Below are 21670 nucleotides of genomic sequence, written 5' to 3' on the forward strand. Positions count from 1 at the left end.
GACGTCCTTACGTATTCCAGCAACGGGTCAACCCGCTCGAGGCGAGGTCTTGGTCCTCCCCCCACTCCTCCAGTTTCTCCTCTTCTTCCTTGTTTACCGAGGTTGTCACCTACAACCTGTTCATACAACAGCGCTACCGTCTGGTGAGGATTGTTAACCCTAAATAAATACGATGTTACTGTGTTCACTCGACAGTATGCTGCAGGTATAAGAGTGAACCAATTATTTTAGTGTCACCTTCTTGTAATGTAAACCTAAAATTATACATTGTAAATTTCCCGAATAACATTAACATTAATGCAGCTTTAGTATAAGTATATGAAAAATGGATGAGACCAGATGACCTGAAACATTGATTTTAAAGGCAGATTATAATCATAGAGAAGTCATATATTCATATTTAGTTGTTAAAAAAATTAAATCACAATAGATAAACGATTTCACAAATAAATAATATCTAAATCAGAAACATATATAGGTAAGATGCATTGTATGTCTGCAAATGCATGATTTGTTCTTCTTCATCAATTGTGCATTGGTCCTAAATTTGACAGGTTAAGCAGGCTTTGTTATTTGTTTGTAAAAGCAGGATGAAATATTTTAATGAAAAAAAAAAAAGCTCCATTGAAGAATATATCAACAATCCCTGGCTTTGTCCTACTTAGGATCAAATCAAGGTCAAATGTTAATGTAACATAGTAGAATATACAGCAAGTGGAGGCAATGTGGATGCAAGGAACATTTCATTTTCTGTACCGCTTATCCTCACAAGGGTCACGTGTGTGCTGGAGCCTATCCCAGCTAGCTTCGGGCGGGAGGCAGGGTAAACCCTGATCTGGTCGCCAGCCAATCACAGGCAAGGAACATTTCCAAACAATTGAATCTTTGCATGGTTCATTCTTTCTCATCCTTCTTTCAACACACATGATCTTGAAGAGTGACATGTTGTGTTAGCTGATGTTGGTATGTGAGAGAAACACTGAAATCACACAAATGAAACAACAGGGATTTGGGGGTTTGTTTGGCACAAGTTTTTTACAGTGGGTTTTGTGGATGTTCGTCCTTTCTTTTCTTCCCATCTTCCAGAGGAAAAAGATCACTCCATTTTGTGTCGATAGATGTCTTTCATGGCTCTAAGCTCCTCAATCAGAGTCTTGTTTTGATTTTCGAGCACCGCCACACGATCTTCCAGGCATTTAACATACTCTTTCTTCTTTCGTCGACACTGCCGGGCAGCTTCCCTGGAAGAGACACAGGTTTATTATCCCATTCCCGAAGATAAAAGGCAACTTATTCAAGCCATTAATCAGGTTACACGTTGTGGAAGAGGACATACAATGTTTTCTTATGACGAGAAGACACGAGTCAAAATTAATAGTTCTAATTAATTTCTCAATCCAACCATTTTCTGAGGCGCTGATCCTGTTTAGGATGATGGGTGAGCTGTAGACTATCCTATGCTCCACCTGCAATAGGTGAAAATCCGCAATACAGACCGACCATATAAAATAACAGTTTTAAAAATTGTTTTACCCTTCCCACACACTTTAAACACATTAAATGCATTTTTTAAAACACACAAAAACTTACCAAAGCACATCTTTAGTGCTTGTTCTCACTCTCTCCCCAGCTGTCAAGAAATGGGAGACTATTGTATAACACCACTTTGAGGAAATGAAAAGAAGACCCTCCCTTGTATAGTTCTCCAAATAAGAGACAAAGCATGCTTTTGTCAAGCTTTTTACTGTAAAACTGACGCAAAAAAAGGAAAGTGAATGCTGATTGGGAATTCCTATTCCTGAAAAAGGGTATTGTAGCCAAGCAAAGGTGCACATCACACACATGATTTTAAAATGTAAATACAGCATGATCAAGAGGAATGATGAAATACTAATTCTAATTGAACCAGGAAATGTATTCGTCCGAGCAAATATTGTGAATTTTGCTGCTCAGCTCCTTGTTCGAGAACACCCAGTTTTGCAAAAGTTACTGAAACATTGGACGTGTATTCAAACGTTTGGAGAATATCAAATAAAGTTTTAGGTTCATTCTGAAATTTCACCCAAAAGTCAAATATCCTACAGAACCTTTTGTGAGTAATATATGTTATTCCTATTGTTGCACAGAACTGAGGATTTTCGCAATGTTTGACAATGAAAGAATAAAAATGTGTAAATTGGACTGGGCAGATTGGTGGAAATTTGACTCTTAAAGGCCATCACCAACCCCAATATGTAATTGTACCAAAATATAATCATTAAATGTTTTGCAATTTTGGTACTTCAAGATTGAAAATCAAATTCACTAACTGAAATTACTAACTGTTATGATGTGTCTTGAACAGCTAATATTCAATGCTGACCTGTGAAAAGGCAAGCAATAATACAGATATACCTATTCTTCATCAAGCGCTGTTCCCTCTTCTGTGACACATCCTCGGAAGGCTTCTGAGAGCTGTGAGTGCTGGTCTGTGCCACAGCCAGCGTGAGGATGGAGCTGGTGCCAGTGAGCTCACCTGCAGAGCCTGTAGAAGCATAACAGGTTTTGACTTTAACCACCAGGCTATTTGCAGTATAGTCGTTCACATAGATCATTTTTGTGTGGCTTGCACGGGTTCGATTCACACTATGCCACATTCACAATTGCCGTCTGATTGACTGCCAACTAGTCCAGTACTGGTATTGACTCTAGCCATTGCATTAACGCTGCACACAATCACACATACAGTGTAGAAAATGGACTTTAATCTTGTCTACATGGGTGACTTGCCAAAAACAGTTGTACCTTACAACACAGTGTTTCGTGAGGAAAAATAACAATGTGAACATGACCCAGGACTAATTTTGCCTTCCAACCATCCATCCATCTATTTTCCATATAGCTTGTATTCATTAGGGTCACAGGTGAGCTGGAGCCATCCCATCTGACTTTGGGCAAGAGGCAGTACACCCAGGACTGGTCGCCAATCACAGGGCACGAATAGACACGCAACCATGTACGCGTGCAGTAGAGTCGTCGAGTAACCTGTAATGAATGTTTTAGGAATATGTGAGAAAGTTGGATTACGTAAACCCATGAAAGCACAGCGAGCACATGCGCTACTGTAAGCAGGAGGGCCCAAGGAGAAATTGTACCGCGAAGCTGTGAGACAGACATATGACCCACCTCGTACAATGTGCTGCCTAAGTTCGCCTTCTTTAAATTGAAATCTGGAGCCAAACATTTTTTTTTCATTTTTTTTTCTGTTGTCTCTCCCAACACAGTAAAGTCTCAGTCAACATCATCCCTTGTAATCATTCTTTGGAGGTGGCGACAATGTCGATGCAAGGAACATTTCATTTTCTGTCCCGCTTATCCTCACAAGGGTCGCGGGCGTGCTGGAGCCTATCCCAGCTAGCTTCGGGCGGGAGGTGGGGTACACCCTGAACTGGTCGCCAGCCAATCACAGGCAAGGAACATTTCCCAACAATAGAATCTTTGCATGGTTCATTCTTTCTCATCCTCATTCTTTCAACACACATGATCTTGAAGAGTGACATGTTGTGTTAGCTGATGTTGGTGTGTGAGAGAAACACTGAAATCACACAAATGAAACAACAAGGATTTGGGGGCTTGTTTTTTTCCCTTTTTTTTCTGTTGTCTCTCCCAACACAGTAAAGTCACTGTCAACATCATTCCTTGTAATCATCCTTTGGATGTGGCCTTCTTTTCTAATGTATATTTCCTCCAATTCATTGTTTCAGTGGCAAAACTCTCTTCGCTTCTTCACATGCAACACATGGGTGAATAATTCTGTGACACACTGGTAAGTGAAAGGAACTGAATGAATAGAATCACACCAAGGCTGGCCACTGACGTCAGTCTCCAGCTTACTCGCTGCATTACATACTGTGGAGACCTTTACCAGTAACAGCAGTGACGTCAGCAACTACTGCTATTTGCTTTGCGTGGGCAGAGCACTGAAGCATTTCACTGCAGGAGAGGGAGAGAGTATAAAAAGAAACAAAAGCTGACACTTTCAAAATGTAAGCCTAACTGAAGGAAATATTTCTTCTATTTAAAAATGGATTACAGTGTATTAAATGTCTAATACATGAATATGTTTTGTGTTCCAAGTTTCAGGTTTTATTTCTGCTACCAAAAATAAAAATACTTTACAGGAAAAAAACAACAACAACTGGTTATTATTGGATGAACCAAAAAAGCTCCTGTTTTAGTGAAGTAACATAGATGAAAAAACCTACCTGTTTCTGTGTCATCCCCAGTTACAGCCATGCTTTTCTACTTCCAGGAGTTTCAAGAGAGTGTGTCCCTTCCCGCGTCTTCACTCGGACTAAAATATTACCACAGCCAGCAGCGGAACATACAATTAGAGGCACTGACATCATGACATCACTGGCCTCCAATGTCGACAGTGCTGCTCACTGTCAGTGAGTCAGTGGCTGTGCTGTGGGGAGGGGGCTTTCTTTCATGGTATGTTCACTGTTTGAATCTTTAGAACTTCATTAAACACTCAAGGTTAATTAATATGTTTTTTGGGGCTCGGGGGCGGGGGGGGGGGGGGGGGCAGTAAGATGAAATAGTTGTTAGCATCTCTGCCTCACAGTTGACACAGGCCCTCGTGCATGGAGTTTGCATATTCTCCCTGTGCTTGCATGGGTCTTCTCTAGGTATTCAAGCTATGTAAACTGTAAATCATGGTGCTGTTTAAACAAATTTTTACTGTCCAAATGAAACTATATCTTGATATATACTGTATCTGCATTTTTTCTATGCAAAGTCAAATATGCACTCTAAAAACAGATTACTATTTTTTTTATCATTCCTGTGAATTACTAAACTAATATTTAGTTATATTGTGATTTTGTTGGTCAGGAACAAAGATGCTGCTTGCTTGTGTTTGAGGTAGTTGTCTTGTTGGAACTGGAGTCTTCTAAATGTTACAGTACTCATTGGCTTCATCCTTGAATAAGGGCCTCCTTATTGACACCTGTTTTTTTTCTTCCACAGAGTAAATTACCTCACTAACTGAATTCCACACTGCTATTAATTTGAACATCATCCTTTCATTTTTTTTAATTAGACAGATTCATGATCATGCATAACATGAATGTTGATTCGGCTTATTTTTGATGACTCTAAACCCACTGGCAAATTATTTGTGACGTAGTAATATAATTTCGACCAAAAAGAGTGATTGATCTGGTTAGTCATGTTGGACTGCTATCATTTTGAACACAATTGTATGTCTCTGTGGGCCCACGTTCATAACGGAGGCAGCTCGCTCCCTCTGCTGTCGTCATGTGAGAATACTCTAGACCGAACAGAACTAACCTTTTTTTTTTTTTTTTTTTTTTTTTTTTGCTGTATTACTGTGGTAATACTGTTTTCCTGCTTAAAATATGCACCTTATTACTCAGCATGAATGAAAGCAAATGCAAAGTTTCTTGCTAATTTAAGTTATAAATGCAGAAGAGTAGGAACCATTTTCAAGTTTCTGTCCATGAACAAATGAAACTCCCCTAAATAACATAAAACCTGTTTTATGGTGAATTGGCTTGGACCTCCCCCGAGTCACCCCTGTTGTATGTTTTGAAGTGCGTTTCCTAAGATGCAATTGTCCCTCTACCCCTCTGAAATTGATCATATTAGCCTACTATTGCAGTAATTTATTATACGTTTTGATTTAATCGTATGTATTGTATATTTAATTTAAATGTTAGCATTTAATTATTCATTCATTCATCATTTCTTCGATGTTTATGTTTTTTTAATTGTATTTTTTAATAACGAGTCTGATGAATAATTATATAGTCATTTAATAAATGTTAAATGACTAATGATGGCCCATCTCCATGATCGCTCTCTTCTCATATTATTTTATTGAACTGCGGACATCACGTTTGATAAACAATTTCCTCGTAGAAATGTCATTGTTTTCCGTCGTCATAAAAATAAAATAAATAGCCGCTAAAGTTAATCAGGCATGCAAAGTTAATATGCAATTTCTGGTAATGGGTTTTTAACTGATATCTCGACAAGCTTCTCCTCGGACTCAATTCCTATGAGCTTTCCGTAGTTTTGGGCGCTACCATAGATTTATATTTGCTCTCACTTCTTAAACCGTTTATTCGGCCTCTTTGAAAACTTATAAGTGGATGAGCTACTAATAGCTATTTAAAAAAAATAATAATAAATGCATGCTTCGCTGGAAAACAAAACTAATGTGGAGACCAATTTACGGACTCGTACGACACCCCTGTGTAAGAAAATGGTTTAATCCCAGAGGCAGCGCAGTGAGACACATCAATCCTGTGACAGCGTAGAAACTTGAGTTTTATAGCAAGGATTTACTGTACAGTGGTAGGTACAATTCAGACTTTTATCCTTGGACATGGTTCGTGTAATTTCAGCAGCATGTTTTTCTGGGCTGTCAGTGCCAAACGAGGGACACCGCAAAGTAGAAGACCATTTGCTAGCGACAGCTACGCCGCCTGTAGCTTCATGCTAGGTAACTAGCTGTTAGCTGGTGCCTTGCAGTGGAAATGAGCAGCATGCTAAGGAGATGCTAGTTAGCTTGTTCGGCAGCCATCCTTTTTTTGGGATTGACATTCAAGTAGTTGGTAACTTTACTTGGGTGCCCCTTCTGTTATTCTGAGAAGTTAACGGCACACGTCATGTTGTACAAACGTGAATAAACAACCGGCCGTTAAGAAGTAGCTGGCTAGCAAGCTAGTAGCTGACGTTTTTGTAAAAAAAAATAAAAAAAAAAAAAAAATCATTTATTGCACTATTTTAAACCAAGAAGGCTAAATAACGTTTCATTCTGCTATATATTTTTGTTGCATGCATTGCGATACACAGACAGGCAGTTCAATTACCTGAGCAGTTTGAGGGATGGGTGCTTTGCTCAAGGGCACATCGACACTGCTCAGGAATTACATTTGCATCTTTCCAGTAACTAGTCCAGATGTTTTAATTCAGTCGAGGGATTTGAACATTTCCCCCCTCCAATCCAAAGTCAAGTGTTAAGGATACAAAGGGTTTAAAGGCTTCAAAGCCATCACTGTCAAATGCATTAATAACATGTTTTATTATGAGGATACAAATATTGGTTGTTTATGCAGGATAGTTGTATTAAGCAGACCCAATATATTTGTTATACTGGCTTTAATCCTAAAATTGAAATGCAATCATTATTTCTGTATTTTACATACACATTGTGATAGAACCAGTCTACGTGGTGGGTGCTATGTGAGTGAGATGCTGGAGTAAAATATTTCTCCAACCAGTTGTGGGGGATGACTGCCTTGCTTATGGGCACGGCAGTGATGCTCAGGATGCATCGACCAAACCCAATTCCTATATTTTGGTCTGCTTTGGGATTCAAACCCGAGAGGAGGAACTTATGATGGGCATTTGACTAAATTTGCTCGATTGACTGTGTGGAAAATTGACCAATAAATTATTAGTTTTCTAAAATGGATGAATGGATGGATGACTGGCAACCAGTGCAAGGTTTGCCCTACCTATTGCCTGAAGTCACCTGGGATAGGCTCCAATTACCTGTTACCCAAATGAGGACAAGAGGTGGAGGAAATGGATGGATGGATACAAATTATTTTGAATGAGTGGGGAAAGTGTGTCTCCAAATGCTCTTTCCATGCATGTGTTGCATTGAACAAAATAATGCACATGTGTAAGTATCTTTATTTCCCATGTTGCCTAATTTGTTTGACACAATCAACTAAATTCCTATTGATCAGTTACTTGATTGTTATGCCCATCCCTAGTAGGAAACGTCCTGTTATGTTACTGGTCTCCTATAGTTCTCGTAGAGACAGGAACTATGATCGTCTGATGTGCTGAGTTGTCTTGATCACTCTGTCTACAGGTGCTTACTGTATGCTTGTGTATTGTTACCATAGTGGTACTGGGGAGAGTTTTGTTGCTTCATCGGTAGATGTTGCCGAAGAATGCTGGAAAAAGAAAAAGTTGTCTTCAGTGGTCGTCGACCAGCGTCCCGGTACAGATTGTGTTTGACCTTAGATGTTGCACTGGACTAAGAGGCTGAAAGAGGGCAAGGCGCTACCTATCAGAATGGGAATCACATTTATTGCTTAAAATGTGTCCAACACAAACAAGGAATTTACTTTGGTAGACCAGTGCAAAAAAACAATAACAAATTCAGAATTAAAATGATCATATAATAATGTACCAGTAGCTGTGTATGCATAATAATGTGGCCAAGATATGAATTCCTCTCCAGTCCATGTACACTGAGACAATAATAGTAGTACAGTTAGTTCAATTAAATTTATTAAATGTGCTACAACAATAGTCTGACTAAACTCAGCATGGAAACAATTGACTTCTATAGCTCATAGCTTCTGTATCTTGGAGTGTCAAGATACTGATGCAGACACAGGGAAAACATCCAAAACCAGCAGCAAAACATGCATCTGTTATATATTGGCTTGTATAGGTTTAATTATTTTGTTTTCCTTTTTTATCAGGCTAATAGAAAGGCTGCACAATGTCCTTGAAGCCACGGGTGGTGGATTTCGACGAGACATGGAACAAATTACTCACTACAATCAAGGCAGTTGTGATGCTTGACTATGTGGAGAGAGCAACGTGGAATGACCGTTTCTCGTATCCTATCCGAAATGTGGTTTGTGTTTAATATTAGTGAGTGAGGAATGCATTTATTTATTGAGAATCACTCAGCAAAAATGAAAAGAAAAAAAAATCACATCCTTTTACAAATTTTGTAAAGTTTATCAGTGTCCTACTTCTACCATTCAACATACAGAAGCCTACATTTCCTAAACTTTGACCCCAGTGATATTTATGCCTTGTGTGTTGCATATCCTGAGCCTTTAGGTGAAAGATTATATACTGAAACAAAGGTCTTTCTAGAGAATCATGTTCGGAATTTGTACAAGGTAAACTCAACGCCAAATCTGAAGTGTTCCTACTACATGTGGCTGTTTCTAACATTTGTCCTGCCTGTGCTTGCATCTTAGAAAGTCTTGGAATCGGAAGAGAAGGTTTTAGTGATGTACCACAGGTATTGGGATGAATACAGCAAAGGGGCAGACTACATGGACTGCTTGTACAGGTAACACTGTCGTCTTCTCTTCTGTTCACCGCTATCTTTATTTTACATACAGTTTAAAAGTCTATTTTGCTCCATTTACATCACACATATACTGTATGTTGTTATGTAACCAAGGGATGAGTTGGGTGGATACCTGAGTCATCCCCAACTGTAAGCTTTATTTAAAAAAAAAAACAACAACAACAATAATATATATATTTTTTTCTAACCTCTACCCAAAATTGTTTGTTTCCCTCTCCAGGTATCTAAATACGCAGTTCATTAAGAAGAACAAACTTACAGAGGCAGACCTTCAGTTCGGCTACGGGGGAGTGGACATGAATGAGCCACTCATGGAAATCGGCGAGGTACTGACTGATACAGCAGACAAGCTACAATATTTTTTCAATGCAATGGCCATTTGGGTGATCTGGGTCAAATGACATTTAATTGTTGCTCCAATAATGAACTATTTTAATTTGGCACTATAGTTGGCGCTTGATATGTGGAGGAAGCTAATGATTGAGCCTCTTCAAGCCATTCTGATCCGGATGTTGCTGAATGAAATAAAAAAGTAATAGTTCTCAATTCTTACACAATCTCAGCCACTGGAAATACAGGCCAAGTATATTCAGAAGCTCAGACCAAAATTCCTCCTTTGTCCCTGCAGTGACCGTTGTGGTGAGAACCCTAACCAGAAAGTGATCCACGGGGTCATTAACTCTTTTGTTCACGTGGAGCAATACAAGAAGAAGTTTCCACTGAAGGTGAGAATGTGAGGTGATTTTCAACTTTCAAAAGTTTTGGTCATAGCGTTTTGCCACATCTTGTATGTGGTATTACGTCATGCCCCTGATTAATTTAATTGATATGTATTATCATCGGGCAGCACAGTGGTCTAATTGTTAGCATGCTTGCCTCACAGCTCTGAGGTTCTGGGTTTGAATCTCACCTCTGTCATTCATCAGAATAAGAAACGTGTCGGGTTTGAATATTCTCTCCCCGTGTTTGCGTGGGTTTTCTTCGTATGCGCCGGCTTCCTCTCACGTTTCAAAATAATGCATTTTCTATCTAATTAAAGACAAAATTTCCCATAAGGATGACTGTTAGTGTAAATGGTTTGTCAATATGAAGCCCACTATTGACAGTCTAGGGTATACTCCGGCTGTCGCCTGAAGTCAGCTGCTATAGGCACCGGCTTAGCCACCACCCAAATGAGAACACGCAGTATAAAAAATAGATGAATGTATTACACACAAAATGTACAGCAGGTGCTCATTCAGACCAGTGATTTTGTTTATATGCATAAATCCTATCTGGTCTTGTGCTGCAGTTTTATCAAGAAATCTTCGAAGGGCAGTTTGTGACAAAAACGGGAGAGTATTACAAACAGGAAGCTTCAAATTTACTCCAGGAATCCAACTGCTCACAGTATATGGAGAAGGTAGGCACTTGCAGTCGATGCCAGTAAAGGAATGCTTTTTCAGTTCCTGTGTGAGCCACTCTAAACCTGTTTTTTTTAACCTTGCCCTGTTTAAATTGTTGACATCTATCATCCAGTGAATTTGGTTTTGTGTGTATTTTAAATTTACTCAGAGACTGTGTGTGTAAAGTCACGTTCATCTGATGTCAAAATAGGTTTATATGGAGTACTCTCTCTCTCTCTCTCTCTCTCTCTCTCTCTCTCTCTCTCTCTCTCTCTCTCTCTCTGTCTCTCTGTCTCTCTCTGTCTCGCTGTCTCGCTGTCTTTCTCGCTGTCTCGCTGACACTCTTTGTCATTGACTTTTGTCATTTTAATAGGTTTTTTATCTCCTGCTTGCTTCAACATGTAACCATCACCAGATGTTGATGAGTGTAGTGTTCGCTGAATAGTTACATTTAATATTACAGTAAAAGGGCAGCAACAAGTCAATAGTCCCATGTTGTTTTAACTGGTTCATCCACATTTACTGTATCTAACCTGCTTTATTATTGCCTGGAGACTTTTTACTCCTTAGTTAGTACGTGTTTAGACAGTGAACACTGAGAAGTGTGAGAAAAAACTATTATAAGCCCTTTTTAGAGAGCAGACCAGGGACCATTGCAAAAGAAACTGACTCTGATCCCTTCCTCCAGGTTTTGGGGCGGTTGAAAGATGAAGAGATGCGATGTCGGAAGTACCTGCATCCTAGTTCATATGCCAAAGTCATCAATGAATGCCAGCAGAGGATGGTGGCAGACCATCTGCAGTTCCTTCACGCAGAATGTCAGAACATCATTCAGCAGGAGAAGCGAGACGGTTAGCTTTTGTCATCGATCCTCCTCCCTGACGTACTACTGTGTTGATTTTACAAAGCTGTTAAAGCTCACACACGTGCATGCATTTGTTAAAGTATGAAGAAAATAACTCGTGTATTTTTCTCCAGACATGGCCAACATGTACACACTTTTGCGAGCCGTGTCTAATGGTTTGCCTCACATGATCCAGGAGTTGCAGGTCCATATCAACAATGAGGGCATCCGAGGCACCAGTAACCTTTCTCTGGAAAATGTTAGTAACGCAACACTACTGCATTTCTCTTTTCATAATATGTGGTGTGTATGCTCTGCAATTACTACCGGTGGTGACCAGTACCCCACGTCTTCAACAAAGTCAGCTGGGAGAAATTCCAGCTCACCCACAACCATAATGGGAACAAGTGGTATCGAGGACGGATGGATGGATGTGTCTTGGGTGCAGGGGTTTTTAACATTAAGGAAAATAAACTCCATGAAATCACAGGATTAAATGTCACTGGTGATTAAATGTACTTCGTAGACCAAATTCTTAAAAATCAAGACCAAGACAATTAACAATCAATTGCACACAATTGACATTATTCTCAATCAATTCACCAACTCATTGATTAATATTCACATCTCTAGTCTGTACATTCATTGTGGATGGAATTGTTTTGTCTCGTCACTTAACTATCTTTTGGTTAATATATTTCAGTATACAATCAAATTATATTATTACTTGGTGGTTGTTTGTTTCCTTTTATTTTACTCATCCACCACATAATTATACACATTCTACTGACACAATTTGCTTGAATTGCAAAAAACTGTGAATTCAAAATTAAATAGAATCTGGACTATAGAGTTGTGACTTTTTAGTAAATACAACCGGTACATTCAAGATTTGGAATGCTCCAGTCCAGACCTAAATCCAACTGAAATTTTGTAGGTTGACCTAAACAGATTTGAAAAGTTTTAATGATTTCTAGTTGTAATTTTATTTATTGGCAGCACAATGGATGACTAGTTAGCACATCTGCCTCACAGTTCTGAGGACACAGGTTCAAATCCGCCTCGCCTGTGTGGAATTTGCAGCTTCACCCCGTGCCTCCTTGGGTTTTCCCCAGGTGCTACGGTTTCCTCGCACATCCCAAAAACATGCATGGTATGTTAATTGAAGACTCTAAATTGCCCGTAGGTGTGAATGTGAGTGTGAATGGTTGTTTCTATGTGCCCTGCGATTGGCTGGCGACCGGTTCATGGTGTACCCCGCCTCTCACCCAGAGTTAGCTGGGATTGGCTCCAGCACACCCGCGACCCTTGTGAGGATCAGCTGTTCAGAAAACGAATGGATTTTATTAATTTATATATTTTCCCAGAAAACCTGTGTTCAGAAAACGAATGGATTTTATTAATTTATATATTTTCCCAGAAAACCTGTGAGCGTCATTTTAACAGGATGAGTTCGTTCATTTTCAATATCCATTGTAGATAGATAAAAGGTGACTCTTCTGTTAACGTGGTTCTTACTAAAGACATTTCTTTTTATACTCTTCAAGATGCCGACCCTATTTGTGGAGTCAGTGCTAGAAGTTCATAGTAAATTTGTTCAGCTCATTAACACAGTTCTGAATGGAGACCAGCACTTCATGAGTGCGCTCGATAAGGTAACAAACTTTAGCTCGGCTCCTGGGATAGTTTGACTCACTGTAAAACACCAAATCCTTTTTCAACACATTTTTATATACTTTTTTTGTATGCTTAATATTTTCTTAGGCCTTGACGTCTGTAGTGAACTTTAGGGAGCCCAAGTCCATCTGTAAAGCCCCAGAACTGGTCAGTGCACACCCACACACAAATAGTGTTTATATGATAAAGTTTTGTAGTTCATGCCTTGACCGGGTCACTTTCCTTCTTGTATCTCTTTGCAGCTGGCCAAATATTGTGACAATCTCCTAAAGAAGTCTGCAAAGGGAATGACTGAGAATGAAGTGGAGGACAAGCTGACCAGCTTCATCACTGTTTTTAAGTACATAGATGACAAAGACATCTTTCAAAAGGTGAAAACAGCCTTGAGTGAGATTTTAATTAACTCAATTATCTTGTCTTTTCACTTTATAGTCTTGCCTTGAAGCCATTAAGCTCAAAGTTGTGATATAAATAGAATTATGTCTATATTTAGTATCTTCAGAAGGTGAAGTCTTGTTTTATCTCATTTTCAGTTTTATGCCAGAATGCTAGCAAAGCGGTTAATACACGGTTTATCTTTGTCAATGGACTCAGAAGAAGCCATGATCAACAAACTAAAGGTAAACCTGATTGCTCCTCTTTGAATTCCATTTTGTATTTACTCCTTGATGAAGCGCACACACAAACTCTCATGGTTCCTCCCACAGCAAGCGTGTGGCTACGAGTTCACGAGCAAACTTCACAGAATGTATACAGACATGAGTGTGAGCGCTGACCTCAACAACAAATTTAACAATTTTATCAAGACTGAGGAGACTGTCGTGGACTTGGGTATCAGCTTCCAGATATACGTATTGCAGGTGAGCAGGGAGCCCTTCACGATCCATGCAACGTGCCAGATGCCTCGGTTTAACTTTCCACTAGCTTCTTTCTATCAGTTTCTGCGAAGTTGGTGCATCAGAACTTTATAAATGGATTCATAATTCATCAGCCTTTCCTTTTATTGCAGAGTCCAGCAAGGCATATTATTACTGTCACACTTTTACATAGCAGACATAAATCCCTGCATTTAGAATTACGTTGATTCGTGTTTGAATTTGTTGCATGACAAAGTCAGTGCCAGCTTCTGGCATCATGTCTAAAATACTTGAAATACTACTACTGCTGAAGGTGGGAAATAGCTTGGTTGCCTTTTTTCCTCTTATGCCACCTTTTACTCAGCAGCATAGGATCAGTGTGTAAGGTACTACGGTCTAGTCCAGTGCTTGCAAGCTTTTTGCTATGAAGTGTCACTTTTAAAATGTAAGTCAGTGTGCCATAATAGCATTTTTCATATTAACTCTCTAATAATGACCCAATATCAAAATGTAAATCTCCAATAAGCTGTACATTTAATTGAATACAGTATGTCAACAAAGTGCCTTGCAACATTTGTGCCGATCATTTTTGCCTCATAGTTCAGGAGTTTGAAATTAGATGAGACGACTATGCTATAAAAACGGCAGAAAACACTTCCAGCCTCGATCTTACACAAGTGTATATAACACGTGTTTACAGGCGGGAGCATGGCCACTCACGCAGGTCCCCTCTTCCACATTCGCCATCCCACAAGAACTGGAAAAGAGTGTCCAGATGGTAAATTTTATTTATTGGAGCTGAGGTTTAAACGACTTAAAAGAACATCACTGCTAAGTAATCCTGTTATCCCATTTGCCTGCAGTTTGAGTTGTTCTATAATCAGCACTTCAGTGGGAGGAAACTGACCTGGCTACATTACCTCTGCACGGGTAACGTAAATGCACACATAAGAGGGGAAATTCTCAGGGCATTGAATCAAGCTTGGACAGCTGGTCTTTGAGCATGAACTGATGAAGCCTCCTCTGATGAGAGGCGAAATGTCTTCAAAGACAACTCGTACAGTCCAGTTGCAGTCAATTCAGTGCCCTGAGAAAACAATGACCTAGATGAATGAGAATATTCACAAGCATAAGAGAGGAAACTGTTCGAGCATGTTCACTGTTTGCACAAAACACAGAGAGAAAGTTGGCTGTGACACAGCTGCTACAATTTCTATTGCCTTTTTATTATCTTGCTTTAATTAGTACTTTCAAAGGGTGGCCTAGTCTCATTGAAGTGAGTCAGCACTCATCATGCCTGACCAGTGTCGCCACACAACTTAGTTACTTTGCTGATTACTTGATTTCAAAAGTAACTGAGTTAGAAAATATAAACTTTTTTTTACTTTTGGCAGCTGCCAAGTGGCAGGAATGCCACTTATCCACAGTACAAAAAAAATATTAGCTTAACTGAACCCATAACTTGGTAATATACGGCACACAAGTTACAGAATGATGTCATCAACATGAAAAAAATAAACTTAAATATTAGTGTAGTTGAAGCCACATTAAATCAGCAACTTAGTGCAGACTTGACATGCCAACACAATACAATAAGTTCCTAAACATAAACAAGCACACCAGTCTCAGTGCACTGCCGATTGTGGTCCATGAAACCAACTGTGTGTGCGTGCCTTTGTGTGTGCGTGTACTTAAATGTGAAAGTGAGTGACACACACGCACACACCATTGCACTCACCACAGTACTTTTGATGCGAAGAGCAAGTAAACTTGTTTTCTTACGATGTGATGTCAGCTGTGCAGCGCGTTCAACCAGCTCACAGACGAAGTTGAGAGTTCTCACTTTTCATTGTAAATACTATTTTTGTTTCGTATTGTTGGTCCTTCAGTGAGTCAGTCCTTACCCTCCATGACCAATTGATGATCGCGCACTCGGTATGAATAATTAACCCACAATGCATTGCGTGTTAACACGCCAGTAAAACTGTATTCTTAATGTGTAAATAAAAACAAACCAAATATACTTTTTAATTAGAAAAATAACGAAAATAGTCTGGCGACAGTGAAATTGTGCATTTCTTTGCACTTTTATGGTACTGTACCGTCACTGTGCATTATAGAATCAACAATCACGTCCCAATCGCTTTCTTCTATTCGTTTGAAAACGAGGTGGTCTCGGTTAAATGCTTCTGCACATCTGAACTGCTCTTTGTTTGAATCACCAGCTACAAACTACTATTTGGTGAGAGACATTGATGATGCAAAAGTACATAACTATTGTTGGATAGAAGAAGTAACTGTTGCCTAATTACTTTCTCGGGAAAAGTAATGCGTTACTACGCTCGTTACTAGGGGTGGCTTCACTTGGAGCCCCGAATAAAAACAAAAATGTAGGCAAAGCACACATATTATATATATACATATATATTTTCTCTTATGGAGGCAGCACTTCATTACCAAGCTACCAAAATTACACTTACTGTACGGACTTGTGTATGTAGTCTTTCAGAGAGTTTAGTTGAGCCGTTGCTTGTAAGGGGCTCTGGAACATCAGCCAGCCCAGCTGCCAAGTCATGGCCAGAGAAACTGGGTGTAGGAGTGGTTATCATGTCAATTATCCCCACTCTTTTTTGCAATATTAGGGCAGAATTGCAGAATGACTCGCTCATAGACGCAGTCTCAGAAAAAGCCAAGCAACAAAAATTCACTTTATTTATGGTTTATCTTTTGTTTTGTTTTCTCGCTTGGTGACTGAGCAAACAGTCTGCAAATCCAACTATTTGTATGCAAATGCTGTTAAAGTGAATTTTCCAAAAGTCTTTCCAGATATGTCAGAGTAGATCAAAGTAGATCATGAACGACAAGGTTCTCCTTAGACCACCAAGCTTTTTATACAAACCAGAAGACAAGTAATCATCAATGTTATTAGCTTCATGCCATTTATCTGTTTACCACGCCTCTTCCTTAGGTGAAGTCAAGATGAATTACCTGTCCAAGCCCTACGTCGCTATGGTGACCACCTATCAGATGGCTGTGCTCCTCGCATTCAATAACAGCCAGACGGTGACATATAAAGAACTGCAGGATGGTACCCAGATGAACGAGAAGGAGCTACAGAAGACCATCAAGTCTCTGTTGGATGTGAAGATGCTCAACCACAACTCAGAAAAGGTCAGGAAATCAAGCTTCGATGGAAAGCCAGATTTTTCACACACTAAACAGATGAGGTATGGGACAGGAAGTGACCTACCTTGCGCTGTAGCCAAGCCGCTACTTCGTAAACAAACACAGTGCAGCTCAGCCTCTGGCTAGCCAACATCAAGTCAAGCAATATGCTTTTGTCAATATGCCAAACGTGAATATGATCGCAGCATGAAAGAGAACTAGCATGGTGCAAACGCAATAGCCATCGGCATTTAAACAGCCTCTCCCGGGCCTTTCAGATGGTGCCAAAGAAATAATAAATGGCATTGTTTGTGTTTTTATAGCATAATAATTTAGACTGAATGATGAACAAACTAACGGGTGCACTTTTCTGCATTGTTCCTTTTCTAAAATCTTAGTTTTAGGAAAAGAAAAATGCAGACTGAGATAATTGTGTCTATTACTGTTGCACTTTTCTAAAACAGAGGGATATAAGTGATATTTTGTGACCGTACTTTATGCAATTTTGGTGAATTTAAAAAATATAAAACACAGGCTATTTTTAAACAATACATTTTCTTTATTGTGCTTCTATAAAAGTGGGTCCCGACTTTGCAACAATGGGGAAATGCGAGTGACAACAGTCGAACCACTCATTTAGTCTTCACTTACTATAGCTTATGTATGTTTTTGGAATGTGGGAGGAAGCTGGAATATTCAAAAGCAAGCCATGCAGAGATTTGACTCTGTGAGGCAGATCTGGTAACCTCTGCCCATATGATTATAAATAATGTTAAACCGATAGCCGTTACATTAAAAAAAGGTTTTATATCCCTGTTTTAACTGTGGATTTATTCCATATATAATTGATCTTGAATTTTAATTTGAAAGTCGACTTAACTGAAGTTTATGTAAAGCTGTTTGAGCATTTATTTGATATCCTTGATATCCAGCTTAAGGTCGCATTAACTGGCCAAAAGGCACTAGGAGTGGAATAAACTTTACTAGTAATCGTTGAACTTGTGCGCCCAAGTCCTTCTACCAGTGTACTGAATTAGCTTACTAGTGAGTACAAAGAGTGTACTAGTACATGGACCTTAAACTGGATATCAAATAAATGCTCAACGGTGCTTTTTATAGATGTTGGTCACAGAATGGATTGTGGTCGAACTTTGAGGTTAGCACTGTCTGATCATTCAGGCTTTCCTTGCCGCTCTTACTTCATTTCAGATATTTCAAGAGTATTGAAGTGTGTCTCTGACATTCTTTCTGCCGTCAGGAGGAGATTGATGCTGAATCCACGTTTTCGCTGAATATGTCATTCGTTAGTAAGAGGACAAAGTTCAAGATCACGACGTCAATGCAGAAGGACACCCCACAGGTTTGATGCTCATCTAAAACCGCTTAACTATCTTCTTAACTGCTACATTGTAAGGGAGGCAACTTTTTAAAATCTTTTGTATCTTTTCTGTGTAGGAGATGGAGCAGACTAGGAGTGCTGTAGACGAGGACCGCAAAATGTATTTACAAGCTGCTATAGTGAGAATCATGAAGGCCCGCAAGGTGCTCAGACACAATGCCCTCATACAGGAGGTGGGTTGATTTATTTGTTGCTTGTGATCCAAATCTCTAACTTTACAAAAAAAAAAAAGATTCAGTGCATTCAGGTCTGTCGATATATATGGGCTTTTGTTGATTGCGGTTATTACCTTGACTGACTTTTTTTCTTCAAGTCGCTTGGTCAATAATTTTCCTTTTAAGCGGTAGTGAAAATAGCCGGATAGACATATTTATATTTTAAAATACAGTGCTTTTTTTTTTTTTTTAAATTTGTTTTTTAGAGGGCTGGAATGGATGAATGGGATTTCAATTAATTTCACTGAGGAAAGTATATTTGCTCTAAATAGAGCTTGGTCATGGAACTAATTACATTTGTTAGTAAAGGTATCACTGTACTAATTGCAGCAGTTGTCCTGTGCTGTCTGTTTGTAACACAAGAATAATTGTCCCCGTGTGTAGGTCATCAATCAGTCCAAAGCCAGGTTCAACCCCAGTATCAGTATGATCAAGAAGTGCATAGAAGTGCTCATTGACAAGCAGTACATCGAGCGAAGCCAGACCTCTGCAGACGAATACAGCTATATCGCTTAGCGATGGAGACGGAGAGCCATACAAAAGCTCGCCTGTGTGACTGTGGCAGATACAGGACAGGTTTTAAAACATAAAAGAAACAATAACAAAACAGACTCACGCATCCATTTTTGGGGACTGTCGCCATCTGCTGGGAGCCCAACATGGTGACGAAAGCAGGCCTGGAAAGCCAGACAACTTCCCACTCCACGCACCGTCTGATTTTAAGCTGTTTACAACATCACCAGTGCCACGCCCATTATGTGTGCGTAAAACGACTCAAAGAGAATGCCTATATATGTAGTTGTTTGTCAGGAAAGAGCAGAAGGACCTCTGAGGTGACTGAAAAAAAACAATGACTTAAAAGAGTAAGTTGGGGCATCAGTGATGCATTGATTGCTACGCATTTTAAAACAGCTGGCTTTCTTTTCTCACGTTTGCAGTTCTTGTGTGGTTTTTTTTTTTTAATGTTCTGGTTAGGAAAAATATTGTAATAAAACTGGTATACTGACAATTGTATCTACTTTCAGATGTAAAAAAAACAAAACAAACAACAAACATGATCTTGCTGCTTGTGAAATAAATAAAATGAAATCGCAAGGCTTTTATTTAAAGTTTTGTCTCAATGGTAGAGTTATTTCAATAATATGTTTTTGTTGTCACTGCTTCATATTGGAGTTTGTCCAACCCAGCTTTTGACTGGGCTACAAGGGGGTGTCATTAAAACAAATGTGGTAGTATCTAATGAATGAACACTCGTACTTTGTACTAAGTTATTTTGAACCAAAAATAACGATGACTGCTGGTTGTTTTTACTATACGCAGTTTCGCTTGTGTTCAAAACGTGTTTATACTGCCACCAAGACATCTTAATAATTTGAATTGATAGTATGCAAATTCATGTTTTGGATTCTTAGTTTTGAATGTGTTTGTATTGAGGGCTCAATATTCTGACACAATTTTTATTGTATGGATATATGTGTTAAGGCACACTAGCTCAACAGTTCAGCAATCACATTTTGCACTGTACGTCATGCTATGAAAATTCAATGTAGGATAGCAAATTAAGACTTTGTTTGGGAACCTCACAATACTTAACAGTGGTTTAACAAGTTACGGAACAGATATCAATATGCAACAGTTTATGTCAATAAATCTCTGCAATTATAACTTTTACAACATTCCTAGGAAATTACAATGTCCCATCACTGATGAGCCATTTTTAAAACAGGCCCGTGGGCTACTCATGGGTTCCTTCGGAGTTACCTGGTACTCATGGGAACCATATTGTTTACACATGATATGGACAAACAAGCATTCACATCAATCAGACAGACGATTTTCAGTTCATCTGACCGAACGTATGTTTTTGGAATGTGGAAACTGGAATACTCTGGAAAAATAAAAGAAGTCCATGCAAGCACAGAGAGAACATAAATACCGCACATAGGAAGGCCAGAACCAATATTTTAACTCAAAACCTCAGAACTGTGAGACAGATGTGCTAACTGCTAAGCATGAGGCCAGTGGGCCACCATGCTAACCTAAAAACGGATAAACCTGGAAATAATTATTTTTGTAGGACTGCCTAAATGTTGCATAATACCATCCCTTTTCAAAATGTTCCAACTTCTGCAAATGATGTCTCAAAACACTTAATTCCCAGTCCTTTTCACCTATTGTGCTATTTCTAATGAGATTTATAAATTATTTTACATACCGATGGACTGTATTGTCTCTGATGCTGTGGTGGTTTGCCTGGCTTCTGTGTAGGAAGCATGAGTTCAGCTCCCAACCACTGCATGACGGTGTGAATGTGAGTGTAAATGTAAATTATCTGTCTCTATAGTTGCCCCGCTGTGATTGACAGGTGACAAAGTCCAAGGTAAACTCGGCTTCTTGCCCGAATTCAACTGGGATATACTGCAACTTCCCGTGACCCTGAACAGGATAAACAGAATAGATAAAGGATGGATGGATGGATGGATACAGGTGTTCTGTCATGTTGCCATATTGTACAACAAGGGATCAGCTTTGCAAAGTGTGGATATAAAAGAGCAGCCAAAAAAGTACTCTAATCCGTAAAATCCTAAACTCTCAAACGGCAAATCTCCTTAAACATGGTAAATTAAGGGATGGATTTTAGGAAAGCAAGGCCTACTAATCCGTTACAGAAAATGAGGTGTAATACTTTTTACTTCCTGCAGATCGCACTCTTTTCTTTTTAAACTGTGCTGTCAAATTTCAAAATACAGGACGATGTTCGACGAGGAAGGGAGACTTTTTTTTATACATTACAGTAAATCCAGGTGTTATGCATCCATCCATGCATCCGGTACCAAGGATTACATATACCTATACATGCCTCCACTGTATTATTCAAAAGTCAATTTATGAATCTGCTTAAGGCAGTCGAATATATACATATATAGATTTGTGTGTGTGTATGTATATATATATATATATATATATATATATATATACACGA

At 39.1% G+C, this 21670-nt stretch overlaps 2 protein-coding genes across 4 annotated transcripts; one reads left to right on the forward strand and one right to left on the reverse strand.

Moving 5' to 3' along the window:
• Positions 1-724: 724 nt before the first annotated feature.
• On the reverse strand, positions 725-4323 carry LOC133396615 (cAMP-responsive element modulator-like). The gene is made up of 3 exons (XM_061666639.1): positions 4245-4323; positions 2395-2524; positions 725-1241 (listed from the first exon to the last, which is right to left on the reverse strand). Exons 1-3 carry the CDS (start codon positions 4273-4275, stop codon positions 1097-1099), a joined length of 306 nt encoding a protein of 101 aa, XP_061522623.1. The 5' UTR covers positions 4276-4323; the 3' UTR covers positions 725-1096.
• Positions 4324-6227: 1904 nt separating this feature from the next.
• On the forward strand, positions 6228-19631 carry cul2 (cullin 2). Of its 3 annotated transcripts, none has more exons than XM_061666716.1 (21): positions 6228-6363; positions 8517-8655; positions 8846-8948; positions 9030-9124; positions 9366-9471; positions 9595-9677; positions 9774-9870; positions 10437-10547; positions 11219-11381; positions 11509-11633; positions 12922-13029; positions 13139-13198; positions 13294-13422; positions 13585-13671; positions 13759-13911; positions 14609-14686; positions 14772-14838; positions 16877-17079; positions 18332-18433; positions 18529-18645; positions 19072-19631. In XM_061666716.1, the coding sequence occupies exons 2-21, from the start codon at positions 8537-8539 to the stop codon at positions 19201-19203; spliced, it is 2238 nt and encodes a 745-aa protein (XP_061522700.1). In that variant the 5' UTR covers positions 6228-6363; positions 8517-8536; the 3' UTR covers positions 19204-19631. The 3 variants fall into 3 exon arrangements, with proteins under 3 accessions (XP_061522700.1, XP_061522702.1, XP_061522701.1); XM_061666717.1 differs by lacking the exon at positions 6228-6363 and adding an exon at positions 6378-6511; XM_061666718.1 differs by lacking the exon at positions 12922-13029.
• Positions 19632-21670: the final 2039 nt, after the last annotated feature.

Source organism: Phycodurus eques, chromosome 21 (genome assembly GCF_024500275.1).
Source record: "Phycodurus eques isolate BA_2022a chromosome 21, UOR_Pequ_1.1, whole genome shotgun sequence".
NCBI lineage: Eukaryota > Metazoa > Chordata > Actinopteri > Syngnathiformes > Syngnathidae > Phycodurus > Phycodurus eques.